The sequence below is a fragment of the Artemia franciscana genome, chromosome 16 (assembly GCF_032884065.1).
Source record: "Artemia franciscana chromosome 16, ASM3288406v1, whole genome shotgun sequence".
In the NCBI taxonomy this organism is placed as follows: domain Eukaryota; kingdom Metazoa; phylum Arthropoda; class Branchiopoda; order Anostraca; family Artemiidae; genus Artemia; species Artemia franciscana.
The window spans coordinates 6,887,488-6,912,902 of NC_088878.1; the positions used below are offsets into that span (position 1 = coordinate 6,887,488).

Genomic DNA, 25,415 nt, shown 5'->3' on the forward strand with positions numbered 1-25,415 from the left:
AATTGTAGAAAAAGCCAAGACAGAGAGTCCGATTGAGTGAGAGGCAAATCTGGCAGTAACCCCCTTATTAGGATTGTATAAAAATAATGTCAGTTCGTTTGTTAATAGATAAGTCTATCTATCATCCATCCATGCGTCATTCCTAGGGCAAAAGAACTAAGGTAGATGGTCATAGAGCTAAGACAGTCCTAGAACCAATAGTTTTCCAAATGCTTGGTTAAATGGCACGAGTAAACGGCGGAAGTATGCGAATGCCTCTCTTATTGGACCAATACGCGGTTTGTTATCTTTTAGCAAGGCACAACCGCCTAGAGTCACAGGCAGGTTGACCAAGAATTTAAAATTGACATAGGACCATTAGATTGCCCAGGCTGAGAGGTAAACAAGGCACGCCTACCTTAGGCAGTCTAGTCTTAGGCAGGTTGAACCATGAATTGAGAATTGACACAAGACCATTAATTTGCCGGGAATGACAGACAAAAAAGTGTCTAAAGTCAATTTGGGCTCATATTGCAATGAGTGTCAGGCAAGGCGATTGATTCAAGTCTTAGAAGCTCTGGCAGGCACGATCCTCATTAATATTCATATATTCTGGAAGCTGATATATCACTCTAAGAAAGTTCCATGAGGTATAAAACAGTAAATCACAAAAACAGTGTTTTTGGTATAAAAATTAGTTTTTTTGTTTTATATTTTACATTATGTATACCGAATGTTAGAGAGGCCATAATTGCAATCATAATTACAACCCCAGATAAATCTTCAAAGTACCGAACCTAATAAAGGCCCCAGTGCCCAATACGTATGCAGTCAGCGGCATCAATTTACTAAATTCTGGGGGGGGGGCACGACCATTTTCTAATATCTAAGGGGTGGCAAGTTTGCCATCTTTTTTTATTTTTCAACGAAACTACTCACAAAAAGGTTCTTTTTAATCTAAGTAGGGCACATTCAAAGCAAAGGGAGGGCACATTCAAACCAACATATGCTGGTTACACGCTTTTGACTAGCTGCCCCTCTAAGATAATTACCAAAGGTATAAATCAACAATTATAAAATTAAATTTTTCACAGTTTTAGTCCTACTTTCTAAGCTTACTTTCAAAACCCTCTTATTCCAAGGGGTGGAGTCTGAGAAACCTCTTTGAATTTATTCAATACTGAATATTCAACACTCTTTTCCACATAAATAGTATTTTTAAACTGAAATTACTGAATGTTTTTTTGCATGGATATGTATTGCATTTTAAATAAACCACATTTGCAATTATAATTACTTAAAGCAATAAAATTATAATTATTTATGCAATAAAATTTTATTGCCTAAAGCACCAAGCAGCCAAAAGCAAAAAATAACATAGGCTGATAGCATTCATTTGACAAGCAGTGATTGAATTTTTTGGGGTAATATTCTTTTTAAAAGGGACTATATACTCATTTTGTTTGCATATCAAGGACACCAAAATAAAAACTCTATAAAAGTATATATTGAAAAATATAAATTTTATAAATAAATACTTTATATTTTTTTTAAGTAAAAAGTCTTGCTTCCTGGATCCATCTTAGGTTTATTCGTGTCAGAAAACCTCAATTTTTCAAAATTATGTGGTTTTTAAGGTAGTAATCCATTTTCGTCAGTTTTGTCAAGTCGAACCGTTAGAATAAATAAGAAAAACTAATTAGTTAAATTCTAAACAACTTTTTCTCCACAAAATTCTAGCATTAATAATTTGTTTTTTCTTTGGTTGTTTCAAAGTTACGGGGTATTTACGGTAGTACAGAATTTTTTTTTTAGTTTTGTCATGTCGAACCGTTAGAATAAAAAAGAAAAACTAATTAGTCAAATTTTACACAATTTTTCGTCCACGAAATTCGAACATTAACAATTTATTTTTATTCGGTTGTTTTAAAGTTACGATGTATTTAAGGTACTACTACGTTTTTGTACGTATTGCCATGTCGAACCGTTAGAATAAATACAAAAAACAAATTAGCTAAATTCTATAAGAAATTTTGTCAACAAAATTATAACATTGACAATTTGCTTTTATTTGGTTTTTTCAAAGTTAAGGGGTATTTAAAATAATATATTTTTGTTAGTTTTGTCATGTCGAACCGTTACAATAAATAAGAAAAACTAATTAGTTAGATTTTACACAACTTTTCGTCCACAAAATTCAAACATTAACAATTTTTTTATTCCAAAGACAAGTACACCTTCAAAGAAAGCTCAGTCTTCTTAATCTGTATGGTACCCTGTGATTTTAGCTTAGTTTTTGCAAGATATTCACCCACATTTCTAAATTTTAAGTTTGGCGCCCGCTACAACCAAAATTGCATAGCAGTATATGAAAGCATTTTTCATTGAAAATTAAATTCAACAAAAAAAAACTAAAATTAAATTTTTTAAGATATATATTGCAGCATAAATTTGCACTTAACAAATTCAAACAATCGGATTTCATTTTCACTGTCCTTGGTAATTCAAAAGTTTGTACTGATTGATGACGAGATGGGTATTGTGGTGTTAATTTTTTGCCGTTTTTAAAGACAGTCAGGTCCTCACTAGAATGCCTCAAAAGCCTCAAAGGAGGAAGTAGCTTCCCCTTCTGTCGTTTTTTTTTGTCCAAAAATGAACGGTTGATTATTTTAATATTAGATGTTTGTTTCCCCTTTTCGTTCTTTTTTTCGTCAAATTGTGATAATTTTATAAAACAACTAACAACAAGTAGAACAACAGGGATTGTTTCTTTTTGTAAGACAATGAAATTCCAAACTTTAAAAGAATATTTCGATCCTATGTTTAAGGACCGTCATAAGCATAACATGAATGAAAATATAAAAGATGAACTTCCATTAAAATACGACCTATAAAACTAAAATAGTTTTGAAACAGCCCTAGTATCATAACTTCAACAAATTTCAAGCAGGACCGATAGACAAAGGGAGGTGAGTCTACGCAATTGATTCTGACGAAATAAAATAATTAAATACACGCTTTCAATTCTAATTTTGCCTTTTTGGAAGCTAACCTCAAAGTCAATATTGTTGCAGGCTCATTAATATTGTCTATTGATTGTGTAAAATATTTCGTTAATTCGTTTTTAATTAAATTTGTGTATAAAGCATTCATTGAGTACTCCTCCAAATCCCTATTTAAAGAAATATTATATTTTATTTTATGTATAATTTTAATTGATTCCCGAAAAACCTGTTTCATGTCTATGTCATTATTAATTAGAGAGGATTTTTCAAAGAATATTGAGGGGCTGGGGTTACATAAAATATGGCTACTTAAAGCAAAAGCAAAGGAGTTATTAGAACTATTAGAAATTGAAAATGTGTCTGGTTATTTGTTGTCTATGATGGAAAGACAGTGTGAACTTCGTCGCTATTTCCGATAATTGTATTCTAATAAAATCAAGAAACCTGTGGCATTTCATAAAGTTTTCCCCATGAGTTCTGCTTCCTTGTTTCCCTCAAATCAGTCAATATATCATGCTGAACGCTAGCTGGAAGGGCACGAAACTCCGACGCATCGATGTCCACCGAATGAATATTAAAGTCAGAACCATTTCGATATTCGTCTTCTTCAACTTCAGAATCCGATCCAGATACATTTTCAGCCAAGCTTCTAAAAAAATAAATAAAATTGGCAGGTACAAATGTGGCAACTGTTTACCAGTGGCGTAATTTCGTCAAATCTTGGGGGGGGGGGGGGATCGGAGCCAGTTTTCTCAAATCAAGCAAAAATGACTGTGAAAACTGAAAATGAGCCATATGGTACCATAAAGGCAAAGATATACTAAAGAAAACTGACCCGTTTCTGTACATGCTTGAATTACGCAGGCTTATCTTAGTTCAGAAAAAAATTATGGAGAAACTAAATTTCAGATGGGGGGGTAGGGGCAAACTAGGGTCTGGGGGGTGGCAAACCGGAGCCTGAGGGGCAAAACTTGGATCTGAAGAGGGGCAATTGCCCCCCTGCCCCACAGTAAATTATGCCTCTGGTGTTTACTAGTTATAGTTACAATATGGCTTACTACATACAAGTAATTTTTGACGCAGTCTGCACTTTTCCTGAAAAAATTTCATTTATGTTCAAATACAATCAACTTATTCAAGAAGTCAAGGATTCACATTTACGCATAGGAGGTATGGCAAATACCGTAAGATAGTAAGATAATTCAGGACCGTAAGATAATTTCACCCGTGGGAAATTGATGTTAATAACAGGCTATAATATACTCAAGCCAAATGATGCACTCCAGAAACAAACATCAATTTTTAAGCATTAAAATGCCGCTGATCCTATGAAAATAAGAAGAATATAAAAAAAAAGTGGAGAAAGCCTTAAAATATGAATTATGGAGGTTTATAACGGACGCAGTGGATAATATTAACGAAGATCTGGAATATATCAGCCAAATGAGATAATAGAAGGAAATTGTATCGGCATGTTGATAAATGGAGAGGGAATAGTCAGCCTAGACTTGTCCCGGTCAAAAAGAGGAACGGGGCTATAATTAGTGATAAGGAAAGAGTTAAAGAGAGATGGACAGAAAATTTCGAGAATGAGCTAAACCGGGATAGAGTTGCAGGAAAAGACATACGAAAAGAATGAAAAAAAATTTGATAGTTCGGATGGCAAGAAAGATTTATTTTTTGAGGAAGAATTAGTGACAGTACTAAAAGGATTAAACAATAAAACCCCAGGTGCTCACAATATGGTAAATGACTTTTTTAAATATGGTGATTATGAGGTTAGAGATAAGTTACTGAAGACTATGAATACAGTATTTGAAAAAGGGGAAGTACCCACTGATTTTAGGAAAACTCTAATTAGACCCTTCTATAACAAAGGTGACAAGAGTGAGTGTGGTAATCATAGAAGTATTAGCCAGGTTTCTGTTGGAAGCAAATTACTTAGTATTATGATACTTTTAAGTCTCAAAGATGCTGTAGATAAAGTTTTAAGAGAAAAACGGGGTAGTTTTAGGAAGAGTAGAGGATATATATACCGAATTTTTAGTCTTAAATTATAATCGAGAAATGCCTGAGCCATTAAACGCCTTTAGTTCCCAGTTTATAGATCATGAGCAAGCGTTTGATTCAGCTGATAAAGTACCTTTAGCAAAAATCCTATCATTGTGTGTTATACCAAATAAATACATGAAAGTGACAAGTGCAATGGACAAGAATAATATTAGAGCGGCTAAGGTAGGAAACTAGGCTAGTAGCTGGTTTCATATTAAATCATGTGGGTTACGTTCCATCTTCATTTATATGGATCATTTCGATAAACTTAGTCATAAGGGCCCCAACAAAGGCAATGGGAGAACACGGAATCAAAAGGTGATGTAAAACTGACATAGACTCAGATCATACTGATTATTTAACCATCCTAGATGAAAATGTTAGCAAAATGAAATAGCTTTTAGAGTTTACAAGCTCAGGGTGTAAGCTTCAATAGTCTTAGTAAAGATGTTATCAGTAAAACAGTGGGTGTGTGAAGATGTTAAAAGTAGTACAGCCAAAGGCCCAGGGTGTTTTCACAGTTGAAAAAAAGTACCGGAAAATAGAAAGATAAGTCTGCAAACCAAGATTAGAGTATTAGAAGCTACAAAGATGACAGTGGTCAAATATGGCTCTGAAGTACGAGCGCTCCGTAAAACGAAGGAAGATTTGCTAGATCTTTTCCAGAAATATTACCTATGAATTATTTTGGTTACCTGACTGAGTGACCATATTTCAAACACTAACTTGTACAAAAATATGATTCAATCCCACTTCCTAGGACTATGCTGAGAGAAAGGCTGAGATGGCTAGAACACGTTCTGCAGATGAAGAATGACAGATTGCAAAAGGTTTTCGTCGTCGGCCAACCGTTTAGGGCCAAACAAAAAGTAGTTTCTCCACAAATGGGGTCAGAGGATATCGTAAGGAAAGATCTAAGGGAAATAGGGAACTTTCTGGCAGGATGTAAAGAGGGAGGCTTTGAATAGATTGGGATAAAGGACGAGCATGTTTAAAAGGCAAATTCATCATTTGACTTTGTAAAAGCCGTTTTGAAATAAACCATTCATTCACTTATCCAAATTCATCCATTAATAGAATTGTTTTTTTTTTCCCAATTTTTTTCAGTCTATTGCAATTTTCGTAATGTTTAACCATAGGCACATTAATCTTAATAACCTTCATATAGCATTTTTGCTAACCTCCTTACACTTATCCCGCCATCCTCTCGGCAAAGGTTTCATAAGATAGTTGAATTACTGCTACTAAGAGTAACAACTCACCGCAGCACCAAGCCGTCTGAGGCCAACACAGCTACGCAAGATCCTCATCCATCCCAATCTATTCAAAACCTCCCACTTTACACACTCCAAGGAAGTTCCCATTTCCCTTTCTTTCTTTATGACATCATTCCACCCCAACCGCGGATGGCCTGCTATCCGTTTAGCCCTAGACGGTTGGCCGAAAAGGACAATCTTCAGCAATCTGTCTTTCTTCATCCACAGAACGTGTTCTAGCCATCTCAGCCTTTCTCTCATTATAGAAAGGCTCCCATATCCCCCCTAAAAGCGGGATTGAACCACACTTTTCATTAGGCTTACTGTTTGAATGCGGTAAATCAGCCGGGTACCCAGAACAATCTGTAGGCAATTTCTCTGGAAAACATCTAGCAAATCTTAATCCGCTTTTCGGAGCGCCCATGTTTCAGAGCCATATTTGACCACTGTCATCACTGTAGCTTCCAATATTCTAATCTTGGTTTGCAGACTTATCTTCCTATTCTTCTAAGCTTTTTTTTACTCTGAAAAAAACTCCTTGAGCCTTGGCTAGTCTACTTTTAACATCTTCACTGCTCCCACCGTCTTTAACAATAATACTATCAAGGTAAGTGAAGCTGCCAACCTGATCGATCTTTTCGTTACTGGACGTCACCTTTTCATCTTCTCTTATTCCTAGCCTTAGTGACTTAGTCTTCTTAACATTAATTGGCAAACCTATTTTAGCATTCTCCCACCCCAGACGAGGACGACCTCCTTTCCGTTTAGCCCTAGACGGTTAGCCGAAGAGGACAATATTCGGCAATCTGGCATCCTTCATCCGCAGAATGGGCCCTAGCCATTTCAACCTTTCTTTCAGTATAGCCCTAGAAAGCGGGATTGAACTACATTTTCCGTACAGCCTACTGTTTGAAATACGGTCAGTCAGCCAGGCCCCCAAAATAATCCGCCAGGAATTTCTCTGGAAAACATCTAGTAAATCTTCATCCGCTTTTTGGAGCGCCCATGCTTCAGAGCCGTATTTAACCACTGTCATTTCACTACCTCCCAATATTTCAATCGTTGTTTGCAGACTTATCTTCCTATTCTTCCAACCTTTTGTTAATTTTGAAAAAAGACCCTGAGCTCTGGCTATTCTACTTTTAATATCGTCACTGCTCCCACCGTCTTTACCAATAATACTACCAAGGTAAGTGAAGCTGCCAACCTGATCAATCTTTTCGTTACCCAGTGCCACCTTTTCATCTTCACTTATTCCAAGCCTTAATGACTTAATCTTCTTAACATTAATTTTCAAACCAATTCTATCACCCTATACTCGCAAAACCTCTAAAAGTTCATTAATTTTACTCACACTTTCGTCTAGGATGCTTAAATCATCAGCATAATCTAAGTCCAGGAGAGTTTTCCCTCCCTATTTGATTTCGTGGTCTCCCATTGCCTTTCCTGTGCTCTTTAAGACAAAATCCATCAAAATTAGTCATATAAACGGCGATAGAACACAACCCTGCCTAACTCCTAATTTAATACAAACCCAGCTGCTAACCTCATTTCCTACCTTAACTGCAGCAGTTTTATTCTCATACATAGCACTAATCACTTTAATGTATTTGTCTGGTATACCATAAAACGATATGACCTTTGATAAAGCTCTTCTATCAACATAATCGAACACTTGCTCATAATCTATTAAACTGATGACCAAGGAAGTTTGACAACTCAGGTACTTCTCAATTATTAATATAAGAGTGAAAATTTGGTCGACACATCAAATTTTCAGCATAATCTAAGTCTAGGAGAGTTTTTCCTCCCAATTTGATCCCGTGGTCTTGCCCTTGCTGTGCTCCTTAAGACAAAGTTCATCAAAATGATCCATATAAAGAGGGATAGAACATAAACCTCCTTAACTCATGATTTAATACAAAACCAGCTGCTAACCTCATTTCCTACCTTAACCGCGGCAGTATTATTCTTGTATATAGCACTAATCACTTTAATGTATTTGTCTGATATACCATACAAGGATAAGACCTTCACTAAAGGTCTTCTATCAACAGAATCCAACACTTACTCATAATCTATAAAATGCCAGACCAAAGGTGTTTGATAACTCAGAAAATTGTTGAAGATGTTTGAAGCAATGCAAAAAGTGCTCTTCTCTACACTATCTGCTCTTCTCTACACTATTTGCTATCTGCTCTATGCTGATCTGCTCTTCTCTACACTATCTGCTATCTGCTCTATGCTGATCTGCTCTTCTCTACACTATCTGCTATCTGCTCTATGCTGATCTGCTCTTCTCTACACTATCTGCTATCTTCTCTTCTCTACACTATCTGCTATCTGCTCTTCTCTACACTATCTGCTCTATGCTGATCTGTTCTTCTCTACACTATCCGCTATCTGCTCTATGCGGATCTGCTCTTCTCTACACTATCTGCTATCTGCTCTATGCTGATCTGCTCTTCTCTACACTATCTGCGATCTGCTCTATGCTGATCAGCTCTTCTCTACACTATCTGCTATCTGCTCTTTTCTACACTATCTGCTATCTGCTCTTCTCTACACTATCTGCTCTATGCTGATCTGCTCTTCTCTACACTATCTGCTATCTGCTCTATGCTGATCAGCTCTTCTCTACACTATCTGCTATCTGCTCTTCTCTACACTATCTGCTATCTGCTCTATGCTGATCTGCTCTTCTCTACACTATCTGCTATCTGCTCTATGATGATCTGCTTTTCTCTACACTAGTTTTGCACCATTCCTTTTAGACGTTTATCTCCTCGTGTATTTTATTTATTATTGCCACAACACAGAAAGCTTTCATCTGTTGTGCATAAATACAAATAAAGCACTTAGAGTACCTAATATAACTGCAAACTAATGCGAAAAAAAAGATGCTACCTCATGTTTCAGTACTAAATCTAGGATCCTCGTATTCAAACTGATAAGTATGATTGGTCATTGAGCTCTTAAATTGTCCAAAAATTCCCGAACAGACAGCATCCTATGCTTTTCACTTTTCAAAAAAAATTACTTTTGCACTACTACATTTGATATAAAGCAGTAATTAAACTGTCTTCTCACGAAAAGGCACCAAAAAATGTATCTAGGAACAAGGGTTTAAGAAACGAGGTGGGTTTAAAAACCCATAGATTACTCCAGTCCTAAGCACAGAGATTATACCTAAAATAGCTCCAACATTAGTTTATGAGAGTTTTAATAAATCAATTAGGGCAGAATTAGGGCACAGTGAATCAATTAGATCACATGTTTCCTCTGAGCCAAGCAATTAGGCGACAAACCAAACTTGGAATTGTAACTTGAGCCAAAAGAACAAGACACTCGTTTAATTGGATTCATTAGTCTCAAATATGTTTTACGGCGACGGGATTAACTGTCCCCGGGCTGGTGTTCCTCCTATAAAACTCAAACTTTTTTCCGAATTTTACAACGTAATACGTTTTGCGTTATTTTTTCTGCTATCGGAAGGGAGATATTACTCCACAGCACCTTTGTTCAAACCCCCTACCCCCCCCCCCCTGGATACCGTCTTGTTTATATAACTATAATAATATTCACATATTTGTTACTATGATTATTTATATATCATTGAATAAATCTATTTTTCTTATACATATTTATGATTTTTATTGGTGGAGTGGCAGCCATGAATCTGACGTCTGGTTCTGTTTTAAATCCTCTTCTTAACTGCCCCCAAAAGCTGAAAGAAACAAACTGCATCTCAAAGGAACACACAGTGAATCAAAAATTTGTATTAAATGCTCAGTTCCCAATAAGTTACACTTTCAAAAGAAAATCATCCCCCTGTGTTTACATTCCAGTTCAAGCAAGAAAGAGGGAGGAAGCAACTACCTTTCATCAGTAGTTCCCTCAACGGCTGGTATTCCAGAAGACGTAGATGGCAGCTCAAACAAATCTTTCTCTCGCCTTTGTCGATTCTGTGCTAGCTTTAATAACATATCGTCTTTCCTTCCAAGCAGTTCACTTTGAACTAATGTGCTGAACAGTTTTTCTTGAAGCCTATTAGTTTTTGAAAGAGCAGCTTCTTTCCTAATTCGACGAGATGCCTAGAAAATAAATGAAGGTAAGGAATGCGACACTGGACTTTACAGTTCCTATGAACGTTGCTGATGTCCATTTCATGGCCCTTCAGCGCGAAAGTGACCAGTTACCCTCTACTATTGAGTACTCTTCATGTTTACCTTCCCCAGATTTCTCAAGTACCAATTTAGAGCTGAGTCGACTCTGGCTGAGCTTACAGTCATGCCAATGACCCTCGTTCAAAAAAACAAATAATCAGCGACACCAAGACTCGAACCCCTGTCCTCATGGACAAATGATTTGAAGTCAGGTGTTTTAACCCCTCAGCAAGTACAGCTGATTTATTTTTACATTAAAATATGGAAAACAAAGAAGAAATAAAATCAGAATGTGCAATTACAAGTGCGCAAACTTTTTCCTGCACATTCCCAAGCGCTATCAGGATTCCTAACTGAAAGAGCATGGCCTTTCAGAGCCATCCAGACAGTGGTCTAGCATTCAGGAGCATTCAACATTCAAAGTTAGACTAAGAACACTTCTTTTTTTCAACTGCATTCATTGCTGTTAATGCAGTTAATGCAGGATTTTTTTTTTCTTTTTGCAGTGCTCCACTATAATCCTTTTGTAGATGGTGGATCATTAAATATTGATAGCTATTATTCTTATAAACAAATAATTACTAGTAGGGAAATAGAGAGTATATAATCTTAGAAATTTTCCACGGAGTAATTTCAATGAATAAAAAATGCAACTTATTTAACAAATTCATTCCGAGACCCAATTCTAACTAGTCGGTCACTACTACTAAGGACACAGTTAAATTATGATAAACAATTTCATCAGTCACACTTACATAGAGGAAGAAAAACCCCTTAAGGATTTAAAAAAAAACCTTTAACGATAATTATCGCCCCTAATTAGGTGTAATTAATTTTTCTAAGATCATAAAAGAAAGATAATAGAGCTTCAACACTATAAGATGGGTTTAGTTGGAATTAGAAGCTATGAGCGTGAATGAGAGTGAAACATTATCCAAAGGAATTTGAAAAAAAAAATAAAACTCAAAAAATGAAAGTCAAATTTTAAATCACTGTAATTCAGGTTTTAACCAAAGGTTGAAGCTTACTTGGATCAAACCTGAATACTTCCTGCAAGCAGACATACTTCTGTCTTTTTAAACTACATCTATTTTATTGAAATAGTTCTAGATAGGTTAGTAAGCAGAGCATGGGCTAGTTCTTTATTCCTTTCTTTTTTATTTATTTATGCAAATATTTATGCAAAGGATGGCCTTAGATAAGAATTACTCTTGTCCCAGATGCAATACAGGACTTGAGGATGTGGCACACATTCTGGCAAGGTGTCAGCAGCTTTCTAATTTAAAAAATAATTTTTATTTAAGGTGATACCCTTGAGTTCCAGGGAATCTCACAGACAAATTTAAAAAGGACAGTCAGCCAGGTATGTAAATATGCTAATGAAGTGGTAAACAAAGGAGAGTAACATGTTTTTTTTTGGGGGGGGGACTATTATTATTTACGTTATTTTGTGATATATACTATGGAATACTGTGTTGTAAGACCTTCTTAGGTTTATAATGAGGAAAAAAATTTTATGCACGATATTGATGTTGAAAGGAAAAGAGAGTAGTATAAGTTTGTGTTTTTTGTTTTTGTTGTTTTTCGAATACTGCATAGAATGGCCTTATTCTGCTTAAAATAAATATATCTATCCATCTATGCTTTGTGTGTCCTCGTGGTAAAAATGTTTCTCTTATCCAGTACCCAATGTAAGGCAAAATTAAGTCGTAGATGAAAAATTTGAAATTGTCATTTTTACAACTAGCACCATGATTGCTAGCTAGTATTGGTTGTTTTCAGACCCAATCTTCAAATTTTTTTTTTTCTTACTCATTTTTTTTGCATCCTTTGCACTATACTTCAAAGGAGAATAACCATTTGAACCATAAATTTTACATAAAATAAAAATTAATATAGTAGACATCTTAATTGTGTAGTTATATATTCATTCACGTAGAATTTTTTCATTCACGTTGACAAGCTTACCTTACTCATTCCTAAATGTTTTCTTTAAATTGTCGATTTTCACTACATTAAGAATCAAGATGTCACTTCGATATGTCACAAAAATAAAAAATGACATATATGAGATATGTCACTTCGAGCAGTAGTCTAGAGATATTAAAAACAGCTCGTTGAGGATTATGGAGAAGAACTAACACCAGATTAATGTTTAGTCAAAGTTTTAAAAATTACTTAATAGAATTAAAAATCCCCGACTAATTTAGAATTTAAAAGAGCTTAGAAATATATTAAAGCATTCCTCATGGAAAACCAACCAAGGACAACAATTTGACCCCCATTCTTTCACCATCCAACTTCAAATGTACCACATCTTAAAAAAATTTTCCTCTCTAATCATTTTCTGATTTTTGTTTATGATTTGAAGGCAAATAAACCTTTTAACCATTGAAACAAATTGCCAAAACTCATCAAGAAAGCAAAATTAAATCTTAGAAAGAAAAATTTTAATGCAAAATTTTGTTATTAATTCATTCACGTTGGCGTGTTTCATTAAGCCTACATTGGCAACAGATGTTCTTTTTAGTTCATTCTCAAATGGTTTCTTTATATCGTCCTTTTTGAATTACTTAAGAATAACATCCATGACAACAGTAAATTATTCTGAATTAAAATATGGACGAGAGAGTAAGAGTAAATGATAAAAGTGGAAACTGGTACTGATTTCGATGAAAAAATCACCAACGCCATCTAACACTTGAAAACTCATGGCGTTTTTAAGTTTAATAAAAAGTTATAAATAATGTAATGTTGAAAAATAAGTGTAGTAATAAGCGTCCAATCTCAGCCTCTGAAAAAAAGAAAAAAAATAACGAATTTCGAAAAAAAATGACAAGAAACATCAAACATTAGATGGCATACTTGATTTTTTTCGATATTAACACTATTTCCCACTCTAATAAGTTACCCATACTTTTTTTGTGGACTTAATTACATAGCCAACTGAACATTAGCCTAACTAAATTGGCTTAACTAACTCACCCAAGTAACTAACCTAAAACCAAATTGACCTAAACAATTAATTAACCTAAGTGCATAACTAAGACCAAAACAAAATTATCAAAAGGAGATAACAAATGGAGATATCAAAAGGAGATAACAAAAGGAGAAAAGGAAATAACAAATTAACCAACACTTGTTTCTTCAATGGTGGTGCTTCATTGGTAGTTTTTGTGGTGGTACATCAAACACAAAAACAGACTTAATTGTCTAAGTTAATCTATAGACTGTTTTGTAAATTCTATATAAACTCTATAAATAGCATTTTACAACAAGAAGATGATAAATTTACTAATGTTTGTTTCTTCAATGATGGTACTCCTTTATTGAACACATAAACTGGCTTATTTCTATGAATTATTCTAAAAACTATTCTACAAATTCGAAAAATTAATTCAAAAAACAAATTATTACAGGAAGGAGCTGTTAAATTTGCCAATGTTTGTTTCTTCAATAGTGGTACTCCTTTATCAAACACATAAACTGGCTTATTTCTAGGAATTATTCTAAAAACTACTCTACAAATTCGAAAAATTAATTCAGAAAACAAATTATTATAGGAAGGAGCTGCTAAATTTACCAATGTTTGTTTCTTCAATGGTGGTACTCCTCCATCAAACACAAAAACTGGCTTTATCTTGTAAAACATCAGCTTACATATTCTATGAAATAAGCCAAGTAGATGGGCATTTGCCAATGGCTGTCCATTTGCATCTCGGAAACCTTTTGTTGCCTGGTGAAGCCATATAGATACATCTGAAAATTCACCATTCTTTTTATACCAAGGACATCAAAATAAAAACATTTAACACCTCCTTCCCCCCCTCCTCCTCCAGAGAAAATCTTAGATATATACACGCCTGAAAACAACAATTTTCTCAGAGTTCACAAGCACAAAGTTTTAAGGGCAGTACCGAATTTCTGCCAGTCTTGCCACGTTGAACTGTGTAATTGAAACGAATTAGTTAAACTTCACACAGCTTTTAAAGCAATTTCTTGATTCCCAGAAACTGCTTCACCTTCATTGAAAATCAAAACCTGCTTAAGCCATTTGGTCCCATATGTTTATAGGTAATTTTTGGTTGACTTTTCACCAGCAATTCTTATTTATTTGATACTAGCTCCTACCAAAAATTTCAAAACTGCCCTTAGAGATTTTTTCATTAATAATTGAGATCCCCGTTGTATTTTTTCTGTTTTTTTTTTCTTTTTTCAAGATAGGTCTCTATATGGTTGTGTAATTTTTAAAGGTCCAAGCTTCATTTATTAAAAGACAGCTTTCATAATCAAACAGTTAGTGGTAACAAACTGTAGTAAGGAGCAACCCGGCTCAATAGTAACCAAAACTCTAAAAAACAGAATTTTGATACCATTATTTACATCAAAAGAATCGCATTTAAATGCTGATTTTAAATATATAAGTTTCATCAAGATCAGTTATACCAATCAAAAGTTACTAGCCTGAGAAAATTTGACTCATTTCAGAAAATAGGGGGAAACACCCCCTAAAAGTCATACAATCTTAAGAAAAATCGCACCATCAGATTCAACATATCAGAGAACCTTATTGTAGAAGTTTCAAGCTCATATCTACAAAAATGTGGAATAGAAATATGGAATAGACAAAAATAGTAGCCATTTCATTCACCATAGTCGAAAACCTAATAACTATGTGTTTAGGGACGACTTACTCCCCCGCAGTCCCCGTGGGAGGGGCTGCAAGTTACAAACTTTGACCTGTGTTTAAATATAGTAATGGTTACTGGGAAGTGTACAGACGTTTTCAGGGGGACTTTTTTTGTTTAGGGGGGGATTTGAAGGAGGGTTACGTGGGAGGATATTTCCATGGAGAAACTTGTCATGGGGGAAGAGAATTCCAATGAAGGGGGCGCAGGGTTTTCTAGCATTATTTGGAAAAAAAAACAATGAAAAAATAAATATGAAAGTTTTTTCTACTGAAAGTATGGAGCAGCATTAAAACTTAAAACGAACAAAAATTATTATGCACATGAGGGGTTTACCTCCTCGTTATACTTTACTCTTTACACTGAAGTATCTTTAGTAATTTCAACTATTTATTCTACGACCTTTGTGATTCAGAAGTCATTCTTAAGGAATTGGGACAAAATTTAAGCTTTAGGGTAAAGAGCGAGGTACTGACGAGTGGTGAGCCCCCACATATACGCAATAAAAACATACGAATATAGAAGTTCGTTACGTAAGTTACTTCGTAAGTTACGTATATTTTTTACCAATCAAAACGTTTGTAAAAAATTAAGAGTTATAGTTGCTTTTTTAAGTAATTAAAAAATTGGAGGGCAACTAGGCCTCCTCCCTCGCTCCTTTTTTCTCAAAATCTTTCGATTAATTGCAATTAATTGATATACAAATTTCGTTTTAATTATTTATGTGCGGAGAGCTAAGATCAAAACATGCATTAATTCAAAAACATCCAGAAATTAAATTAAAAAAAACAAGTTTTTTAAATGAAAGTAAGGAGCAACATTAAAACTTAAAACGAACAGAAATTACTCCGTATATGAAAGGGGCTTTTCCTCCTCAACGGCCCGCTCTTTACGCTAAAGTTTCTTACTGTTTTAAAAATAGAGTTAAGAGAAAGAGCCAAACGCTAAAGCTTTATTCACAAAAGTTGTTCGCCATGGATTAGAATTGCCTGAAGTAAATTTTAAAATCTCGCAATACAACAGAAATCATAAATTGAAGAAATCATAAGATCGTCAATCATAATGGTGACACTAAATAAACAAGACCACATATCATAAAAAATACCAGTGAGCTTAAGGATAGCAATTTATAAAATTTATAAAATAAACAATAGCAATTTGTTTATTAGCGATGACGTTCCAGCCGAAATTCGTAAAATATGTAAACTGCTAGAAGTGAAACAGGATAAATTGTGGAAAATTCCTAGATATGAGACATGTATATGAAAGGGGATTCAGACAAACTTGTTTGTGAAAACACCTTACAGCTCACTTATAAATATTCATTTGGTGATAGCATACCAGAGGTTGACAACTTTCCGAATGTCCAAGGAAAAGTACATCATAGTTTTCCAATTGATATTTCAGTATTTATCATAGACAAAAAAAATTGAAACTACTATATCTTAAAAGCGTTAGAAAATCAAAATTTGCATAGAATAAACATAGTTGACTCATAACATATACAAACTAATAAGAAAAAAGTAGACACCTGAACATATTAATATATAGCTGAATTTTAAGCAGCAAGGTACTACTTTGAGCCAACAATTAGTTCAGCTATGAGGTTGGTTTCAGCATTTATTATAGACAAAAACTTTCGAATCTATTATACTTTTTAATGTACAAAATCTTTCCTACCCAATCAACTCAAATTGTCTCATAGTAAAGCACTCTGTTAGTATGTTTTAAAATATAAAAGTAGGAGACATTTTTTTTTTGTTTTGCTTAGCCTAATAGTATTTATTTGTTTTTGATTTATCACCTAAAGGATTTGTGCTGCTCTATATATTTTTAGCTATTCTTTCTCCCTATTCATCTACTTAAGATAAATAAACAAGAAAAATGAGTTTTTATAATTTTTTAACTGCTTATTTAGACGCACATAGAGTTCTTTCTTGGAATGAAGACATTCCTCTTTTCTAGTCTTAGTTGTTTCTGTGTGTGTTACCTTTTATTTTTGTTTGCTGGGCACGTGGGTCGTGGTGTGGTTGTTCTTTACACGATAATGGATAGAGATAATGATGGAATCCCATCATCAAGGTTAAACGAATTTGAGTGAGATTCCCTTTTGTTTTATTCAGTTTTCTTGTTCTTGTAGTTAGTGATAATGAAGACAATAGCAGCATATTAGATATACCGAAAAATCAACTTTATTTTTCAATAGATTGGCAAAGAAAAACTCTAGAGCAAGGAGGATATCATTTCGGAATTGCCTGGGCTGGAGGGTTGCAAGGGATACAATTGGCACTTTTCTATCAACATCTGATACAGACATATTCAGTTACGCGAAACTTTTTAGATTAGTTTTCTATTGAAAGTATTCATGTGGGTGGTTATCAATTGTTGTATGTTGGGAGGAGCATACAAAAGAAAAAGGGTCTTGGTGTTTTAATTAAAAGTTGCATATTAGCTCATGTAAGGCTAGATTTTTTGCCTTTGAATATTGAAATTATATTTGAATCTTGTGTTGTTGAATGTTTCTTTCCAAATAATGAGAAGATTCTAATCACAGTTATTTACCATACTCTGTCAGCTAGTCAGGTACAATTTAGGAATTGTTTTGAAAACTTATTGGATAAATTAACTAGTCTTAATACTTATTATCTAGTTATTGAAGATATAATATTGATTTAATGAAACTTATTTCTGCTAATCAGAATTGACTGGATAGTAACACTTTGAGGTTTTTAGAATGTCCACTATCTCATGGAGTATATCCTGTATGTTTTGTACCACCCAGGATAACTGATACATCATTTTCACTTATTGATCATAGTTTTTCACCTGACAGTTCTGTTGGTGCATATGCCATTCCTGATGATTCATCTGATCACTGCACACTTATGGCTGATTTTTCACTATATTTCCCGTATAAAAATAAAAAGTCAATGAAGCAAAGAAACTTTCGGGGAAAAAATGTTTAAATTAAAAGAAGAGCTTGGTGATGTTAGGTGGAGTTTGGTAATTGATGAAATAGATCTAAATCAATCCTTAGATAACTTTTACAATATATTGACTGAAAAGCTTGATCAATTTTGCCTGTATAGAAATCCAAAAGGAAAGAGGCATACAACAAGGAAACCATGGGTATACGCATTGCTTTTGTGAGCTATTAGTGAAAAATCGTTTATACAAAATCAAAATGAAGCATCCTGATGAAATTAATATAATATATTTTAAAAATTATAAGAATCTGTTAGTAAGGATTGTTGGAGAAAATGAAAGAGTTTATTGTGAAAATTCATTTCAAAATTATGAATACTGGAAAAAAAAAATAAAAAGCTATCACATCCTGAGGTATTGACTAATACAAATGGTGTAGAAGTTAGAGGATTGCAAGCTGTTGCTAATATATTCAGCAATTATTTTGCTGGTGTCAGTCAATCTTTTGTTTCAGCAGGAATAGATTTGTCTCCTTCTAGGTCGCATAAACAATATTTACCACCCACTGAAAGTACAAGCATATTTCTGGCCCCTGTTAGTTTTGCAGAATTCCAAAAGATTATCAAAAATTTAAAAAACAGTATTTCAGTGGGACATGATGAACCATCAACAAATTTGTTAGAGTATTACTGGAGTTATTTTTGAACCACTTATCCACATTTCGAATTTGTGTAGCAATTCAGGTATAATTCCTAGTAGATAGAAAATTGCCCAAGTAATTCCATTGCATAAAAAGGAAGATAAATTTGATGTAAGTAATTATTGTCCTATTGCAATTTTATTACCATTATCTAAAGTGTTTGAAAAAATTAAAAAAAAAAAGGATTTCTAGCTATTTAGATAAAATAAATTTCTTTACTAAATATCAATTTGGATTTAAGGGAATCTGTTCGACAGAACATGCAGTTACAGCTCTTTTATTAGAGATAAATGATTCTTTAGATGATGATTTCCATGTGGCCACTGTTTTCTATGATTTAAAAAAAGCATTTGACACTTTAAACCATGAAATTCTTCTTGACAAAATGATAAATTCCAGTACAAGAGGGAAAGGATTACAAATTATTAAATCATACCTGTGTTGACATAAAATCACTGTAGATATTGGTGGAAAAATGACTAACTTGAAAATTCTTAATGATATTGGTGTCCCCCAAGGCTCAGTATTAGGTTCACTTTTAATTTGATTTATATTAATAATCTTCCACAAGCTTTGCAGGAGAATATTAGCTATGCAATTCTAATCTATTAAATCTAAGGATTCATCAACATTTATTGAAAACTTAGTTCTAAGACTTATTTCAGTTAATTGAGGGTTTGCTTCCAATAATCTAGTACCAAATTTTACAAAAACTAAATTTATGGTTTTTGGTTGTTCAAAATAGGCCACTCAATAGATTTCTTGTCAGGAGCTTCAGGTTGGTGATCAAGAAATTTTTAGGTCCAATCATATCGTTATTTAGCAGTTTTTCTTGAACCGCTTTTGTCATTTCATAATCATATTGAGTATCTAAGATGAAAACTTGCTCAAAATATTTGGTCAATGTATTGTGTGAAGAATATTTTTCCATTTTCCATGTTAGAAATAATTTACCATTCTCTAACTGCTTCTTATTTCAATTACTGCTCAACTGGTTATCTTAATACCTTTGGAAGCATATAAAACCCTTACAGGTACTACAAGATAGGGCAATAAGAATACTTGGAAACTTTTTACATGGACCTTCAAAAATTGAAAATTTTGTGTCCCTGTGTTTGGGATGGCCTCCCATGCCCCTCCTGCCCAATATTTAGTTATTTACTTATCCTTATTACTTCTCTTTTGGATTTTTTTTCTATTTGATTTTTTGCCATGTTAATTTTTGGAATTATTAGTATGATGAGATGTTGGTACTTATTCTATGTCTTTGTACTGTCCCAGCCTTAAAAGCTCTGCTCTCAATTGGGGCATAATATTTTTGTATTTTTTTAAGTTGAATAAAGAGCAATACAGTATACATTTCTCATGAAAAAAATGGGCACGCAACAGGTTCCACAAACAATAATCAACATGCATTAAGTTCAATAAAAAAAAGTCGTTTTCATGAAGAGAGAAAAAATTGTACAAGTTTTATTGAGGGAAAAATCAACATGCAATAAGTTGCATGAACAAAAATTCAGCCTGCAACAGGCTTCATGAACAAAAATCATTATGCAACAAGTTTTATGAATAAAATCAGCTTCACGAGAAGAAAAAATCAAGAAAAACAAAAATCCGCCTGCAACGGGCTTCATGAACAAAAAATGAGCACACAAAAGTTCTATGAACGTAATCAGTTTCATGAGGAGAAAAATCAATGTACAAGTTTCACAAAGTGAAAAATCAATGTGCAACATGTTGCATGAACAAAAATCCGCCTGCAACGGGCTTCATGAACAAAAATCATTATGCAACAAGTTTTATGAATAAAATCAGCTTCACGAGAAGAAAAGATCAATGTACAAATTTCACAAAGAGAAAAATCAAAATACATTAAGTTTCCCAAACATAAATCAGCATGCTGCAAGTTCATAAACAAACAAAAATGAGCACACAACAGTTCTATGAACGTAATCAGTTTCATGAGGAGAAAAATCAATGTACAAGTTTCACAAAGACAAAAAAATCAATAGGCAACAAGTTTCAAAAACAAAAAAATCAGCAGGCAAATACTTCCATGAACAAAATCAGTTTCACAAGGAAAATAATCAATGTACAAGTTTTTCAAAGTGAAAAATCAATGTGCAACATGTTTCACTAACAAAAATCAGGACTAAATAAATTCCATGAACAAAATCAGTTTCACAAGGAGAAAATGTAACTGATAAGTTTCACCAAGAGAAAAATCATTATGCAACAAATTTCAAGAGAAAAACCAGCATGCAACAAGTTCCATGAACAAAAATCAGGATACAACAGGTTACATGAATAAAATCAGTTTCACAATGAGAAAAATCAATGTACAAGTTTCATAAAGAGAAAAGTGAACATGCAAAAAGTTTAATGTGTGCCAGAACAGTGTCATTGGGAGTCAATAGGGAGTAAATGAAATTGTTTGCAGGAAAATGCCCAAAAAATGTCATATGTTTGATAATGCATGCTAGAGGGTGTTGTTTGTCAGCCATTGAGAAGAAGCTGGGAGTTTCCTGCAAAATATTTTAGCTTGTAGTCTATCCTGACACCAAGGTAATGCTCTTTCTCTGTTGGTGTCAGTTGGAGTAGCAGTTGGGTCTAGAATTTAGTATTGACTACTGTATCTGTTGGTGTCAGTTAGAGTAGCTGCTGGGTCTGGAATTTAGTATTGACTACTGTCACTTACAGTTACTTGGACAAAGGTGGAGTGCCTTGCACTTGTCAGCATTGTGCTCTAGCAGCCAATTTTTTGACCAGTTTGCTATTCTAACTAGGTCTTCCTGTAGGATGGTTCTTGTTTCAGTAGTTTTGACTGCATCTGTAAGCTTAGAGTTGTCTGCACAACAATTTATTTTATTGTTGAGCAATAAGGGGCATCACTAATATAAATGCTTGAGTTGGGCCAAGATGAATGCCCTGGGGTACTGTAATCTTTTCTGCTTGGAATAAACTAGTGAGCTATCTGAGGTATAAACAACCATAACCTGAATTCTGTGTGTCAAGAAGACCATGAACCAATTGATTACTTTTTTATTTGATCACTGCCATTCCAGTTTAAACTTTAGTTTGTGATGTGGAACCTTCTGAAATGCATTAAGCTGGTCAATGAGTAAAGATCCACCAGGATCTCTTTATCTAGACCTATAAGCTGAGTCATTCTAGGCTAGTTTGAGCCTATTCACTCAGTTGAAATTCTACTGATCATGCAACAGTAACTGGTCTCTAAAGAACTTTGAATACAACTCAATTCATCATCTGGAGCTCAACAAGGAGAAATCCTTAGATTGCTCCTAGCTGCAATTTACTGTAATCCACCTGCCTATCCTGAAACCATGTTTACACTTGGCTGACGGGTATTAGGCCTAATTGATGGCATCAATTACCATAAGCATGGATACAACTATGAGGGAACAACTATAAAAATTTCTCCTAATTAATATCTAGAGTCTGACTAGTCTTTAGAGTGGCAGTCTTAGCATGTAAATTTAACTTTGACTCTTTGTCAACTTACAGACCCAGATCTCATTTAGCAACTAACTAACTCTATTGAGCATTGGCATCCCTACCCTCTTCTATTGAAAGAAGCATGGGGATGTCATCATGGCATACAAAATGCTGTATACTCAGTCCTTGCAACAAAATATGTTTGAACCAGACCAGTCAACAAGAACTAGAGGACACTCTATGAACCTGTACTGTAAACAAGCCAACACAAGACTACAGAACAACTTCCTCCTAAATAAAGTTGTGTGGCTTTTGAACTCGTGAGAAGAGTTCAAAAGAAGTTCAATGAGCCCCTAGTGTGAAGGCTTTCAAGGGAGCTGAGGACATAGATTGATTGTCAATGGCATGGCTTCAAGAATGGCATGCAGCCAATGCATTGGCTCAAGATCTTCACTAACCAGCACTTACAGGACAATACCTTATTTGCTTGACAACATGATTTAAGGTAATTCTTTTCTTGACTTTGTATTTTGTCTAGACTTTCAACTGAACTAATTGCTTACAAATCATCTGCATAAAGGCTTATCTTATTTTTGATGTTAAGAGGTGCATCATTAATTGAATATTAAACAAAGTTGGGCCCAGGGCTGTGTCTTTAAACATTCCACTTCTCAATTGCACAACATTTGAAAGAAATGTCTTTCTGTTTCCCTAAACACTTTTTATGACTTGTTTTCTGTTTCTTAGGAAAAGCATCATCTAGTCAATAGTTTCTACATTAAATCTAATAGCTTCTAGCTAAATATGCTGTTTCCTGTGATGCACCTTATCAAATGCTCATGCAATGATCAGCATAATCATGTCTACTGGAAAACCTTTGTCAATATGTTTGGTGGCATATGCATGGGTCAATGTATTGTTAAGGTTAGTCTCAATCAACTGAGTAGAACAGAAATTATTGGCATGGGAACAACAGCTTACATTGAGTTCAGTGTTAAATTACAGTGGAGTTAACTACATGCTTACTTTGAAGTATTTTGCAAACAGCATGGGTGTTACTGACTGGTTCGTAGTTGACTCCCTGATCTCTGCAACCACCTTTGTTTACTGCAGTACTATATGCCATCTCCTAGTAAGCAGGTAGGCTATAAGTTATACTTCAAATCTAGAGAATTCTGTAAAAGCAGGGCAAGTAGAAAAGATATTTTCCACCAGACCATTTCAGGTTTGTTGAAAGAAATCTTAGGAAGGATATCCTTTTTTAGAAAATTATATGAAATATTTTCACTTTTTCTGTCTAGAATATCTAATCTAGAAAAATTCTAGTTTAGTTGTGTTTTGCTGTCTCAGAAAAAGGTAAGGTTGGGAAAATGAAAATTTCAATACTTGCAATAAACATACTCCAGGAAAGTATTTCCAGCATGATGTAAATTTGTAATTTTATCAAAATCCTGGGGGGGGGAGGCAAACTTGGAGTCAATTTTCACAATTCAATTGAAAATGAGCAAAAAAACTTAAAAAATAAGATATTTGGTAGCATAAAGGTAATATTTAGTAGGCTATTTTAAAAGAACTATCAAGATACTTTATGTTACTATAGCCTATGCAGGTAACTCATAGTACTATAAAGGTAAATATGTACTAAAAACTGGTCTGTTTCTCTTGATAGGCTACTGGAACTATGTAGGTTTATCTTAGTTCTAACAAAATGAGGTTCCACTGTCCCATGGCAAATCAAAACCCTGATTTCTAACTCTAATTGTGTTAACCCTCTTCTGATTTCTAGATCTTAGACATTTGCCATTTTGACAGGAATAAACCTTTTGAAATTTTGACAAAACGACATTTTAGTTGAATTTTCAGTAATCAGTTTCTTTCTCTCTAGTTTCAATTCTGAAAACATAATTCCTGTTATTTGAGAGGAACCACAAATGTTTTTCCCTAAATTTAGAAAGTGCAGCCTATTTAAAGATCTTTGAAACCTCATAAATTGGGATTGAGCATAGATATGAAGCTGAAAACAGTCTTCTTATACTTTATTTAAGCAGAAGGTCTATTTTCCAAGGATCCACTTTGGTAAAATTCTAGTTGATGGACTTCTTGATATCTCAGAAAGGGGTTTGGTTAGGAAAATGAAACTTTCAGGGATGGGTCTACAGGCTAAAGTTTGTCCCAGGAAGGTATTTTGAAGTACCTACCTCTATTCCTTCTCCCTCTAGAGGTCCCTGACCTTTCATGACCTTCAAAAATATGTGTGTTATTTCAGCTTCACAACTTTGCTCAATTCTAATTTAGCCTATAAGGTTTTAAAGATATGCAAATACATTTCCTAAATTTTGAAAAAAAAACATTGATATGGCTCAGAATTCTACTCAAATAACAGGAATTGTAATTTCAGAACTAAAGGCAGAGAAAAAGCAACTGGTAAAGAAAATTAAGGTAAAATGTTGTTTTGTAAAATGTCAATACGTATAGACCTGTCATGCAGGTGAATTTCAGGGCTCTTTAGAGGGAGAAAGAGTGGAGAAGGGTACTTTAAAATACCTTCATGGGATAAACTTTAGCCTGTAGACCCATCCTTAACAGTTTCATTTTCTTTAAATAGCCCCTTTCTGAGATAGCAAGAAGTCACTCAACTAGAATTTTACCATCCACTATTATAACACAAAGATTTTAAAGGTCATCAATGGTCAGTGCCCTCTAGAGGGAGAAGAACTGGTGGCATTAAATTCAAGTTACCTTCCCTGGACATATTTTAGCCTGCAGATTCATCCCTGAAAGTTTCAATTTCCTGACCTAGCCTCTTCCACAGATCAGAAAAAGAAGATAAACTAGAGATTTACTTCTAATCTTAACAGCAAAGAAGGGAAACTAAAATGCTTTTGTGATATCCAATTGCAACTAGAAAATATATCAATTTGTGTGTCCACCTTAACGGTAATGTAGTCAATTAATATAAACAAATTAATAAAATGCTGGGTAGGCCTATTAGACTAGCCAAGTGACTTACCAACTGCAAGCACTTTGTTTTCCAAAGATTCTAAGGGAACAGGTTTACCAGCAGGTTCAACTAACTTCCAAAGTCCTTGAACTCCCATTTTTTAAACAGATACTGACGACAGTACTTTTTCAGGGTACTTAATAAGAGCATTAAGCATTCTTGGATTTCAATATTTTCCGGCGAAATT

At 34.2% G+C, this 25,415-nt stretch overlaps 1 protein-coding gene across 3 annotated transcripts in view; it reads right to left on the reverse strand.

Annotated features, from left to right (window-relative positions):
* The window catches only part of LOC136036978 (DNA excision repair protein ERCC-5-like), a 244,159-nt gene extending 218,744 nt beyond the window's left edge, over positions 1–25,415 (reverse strand). For all 3 annotated transcript variants that reach the window (XM_065719381.1, XM_065719380.1, XM_065719379.1), the window contains exons 1-4: positions 25,238–25,415; positions 14,042–14,217; positions 10,172–10,386; positions 3,429–3,633 (exon numbers count right to left, since the gene is read on the reverse strand). In XM_065719381.1, the coding sequence (XP_065575453.1) occupies positions 3,429–3,633; positions 10,172–10,386; positions 14,042–14,217; positions 25,238–25,325 (684 nt within the window). In that variant the 5' untranslated portion in view covers positions 25,326–25,415. The remainder of the gene's footprint in view (positions 1–3,428; positions 3,634–10,171; positions 10,387–14,041; positions 14,218–25,237) is intronic.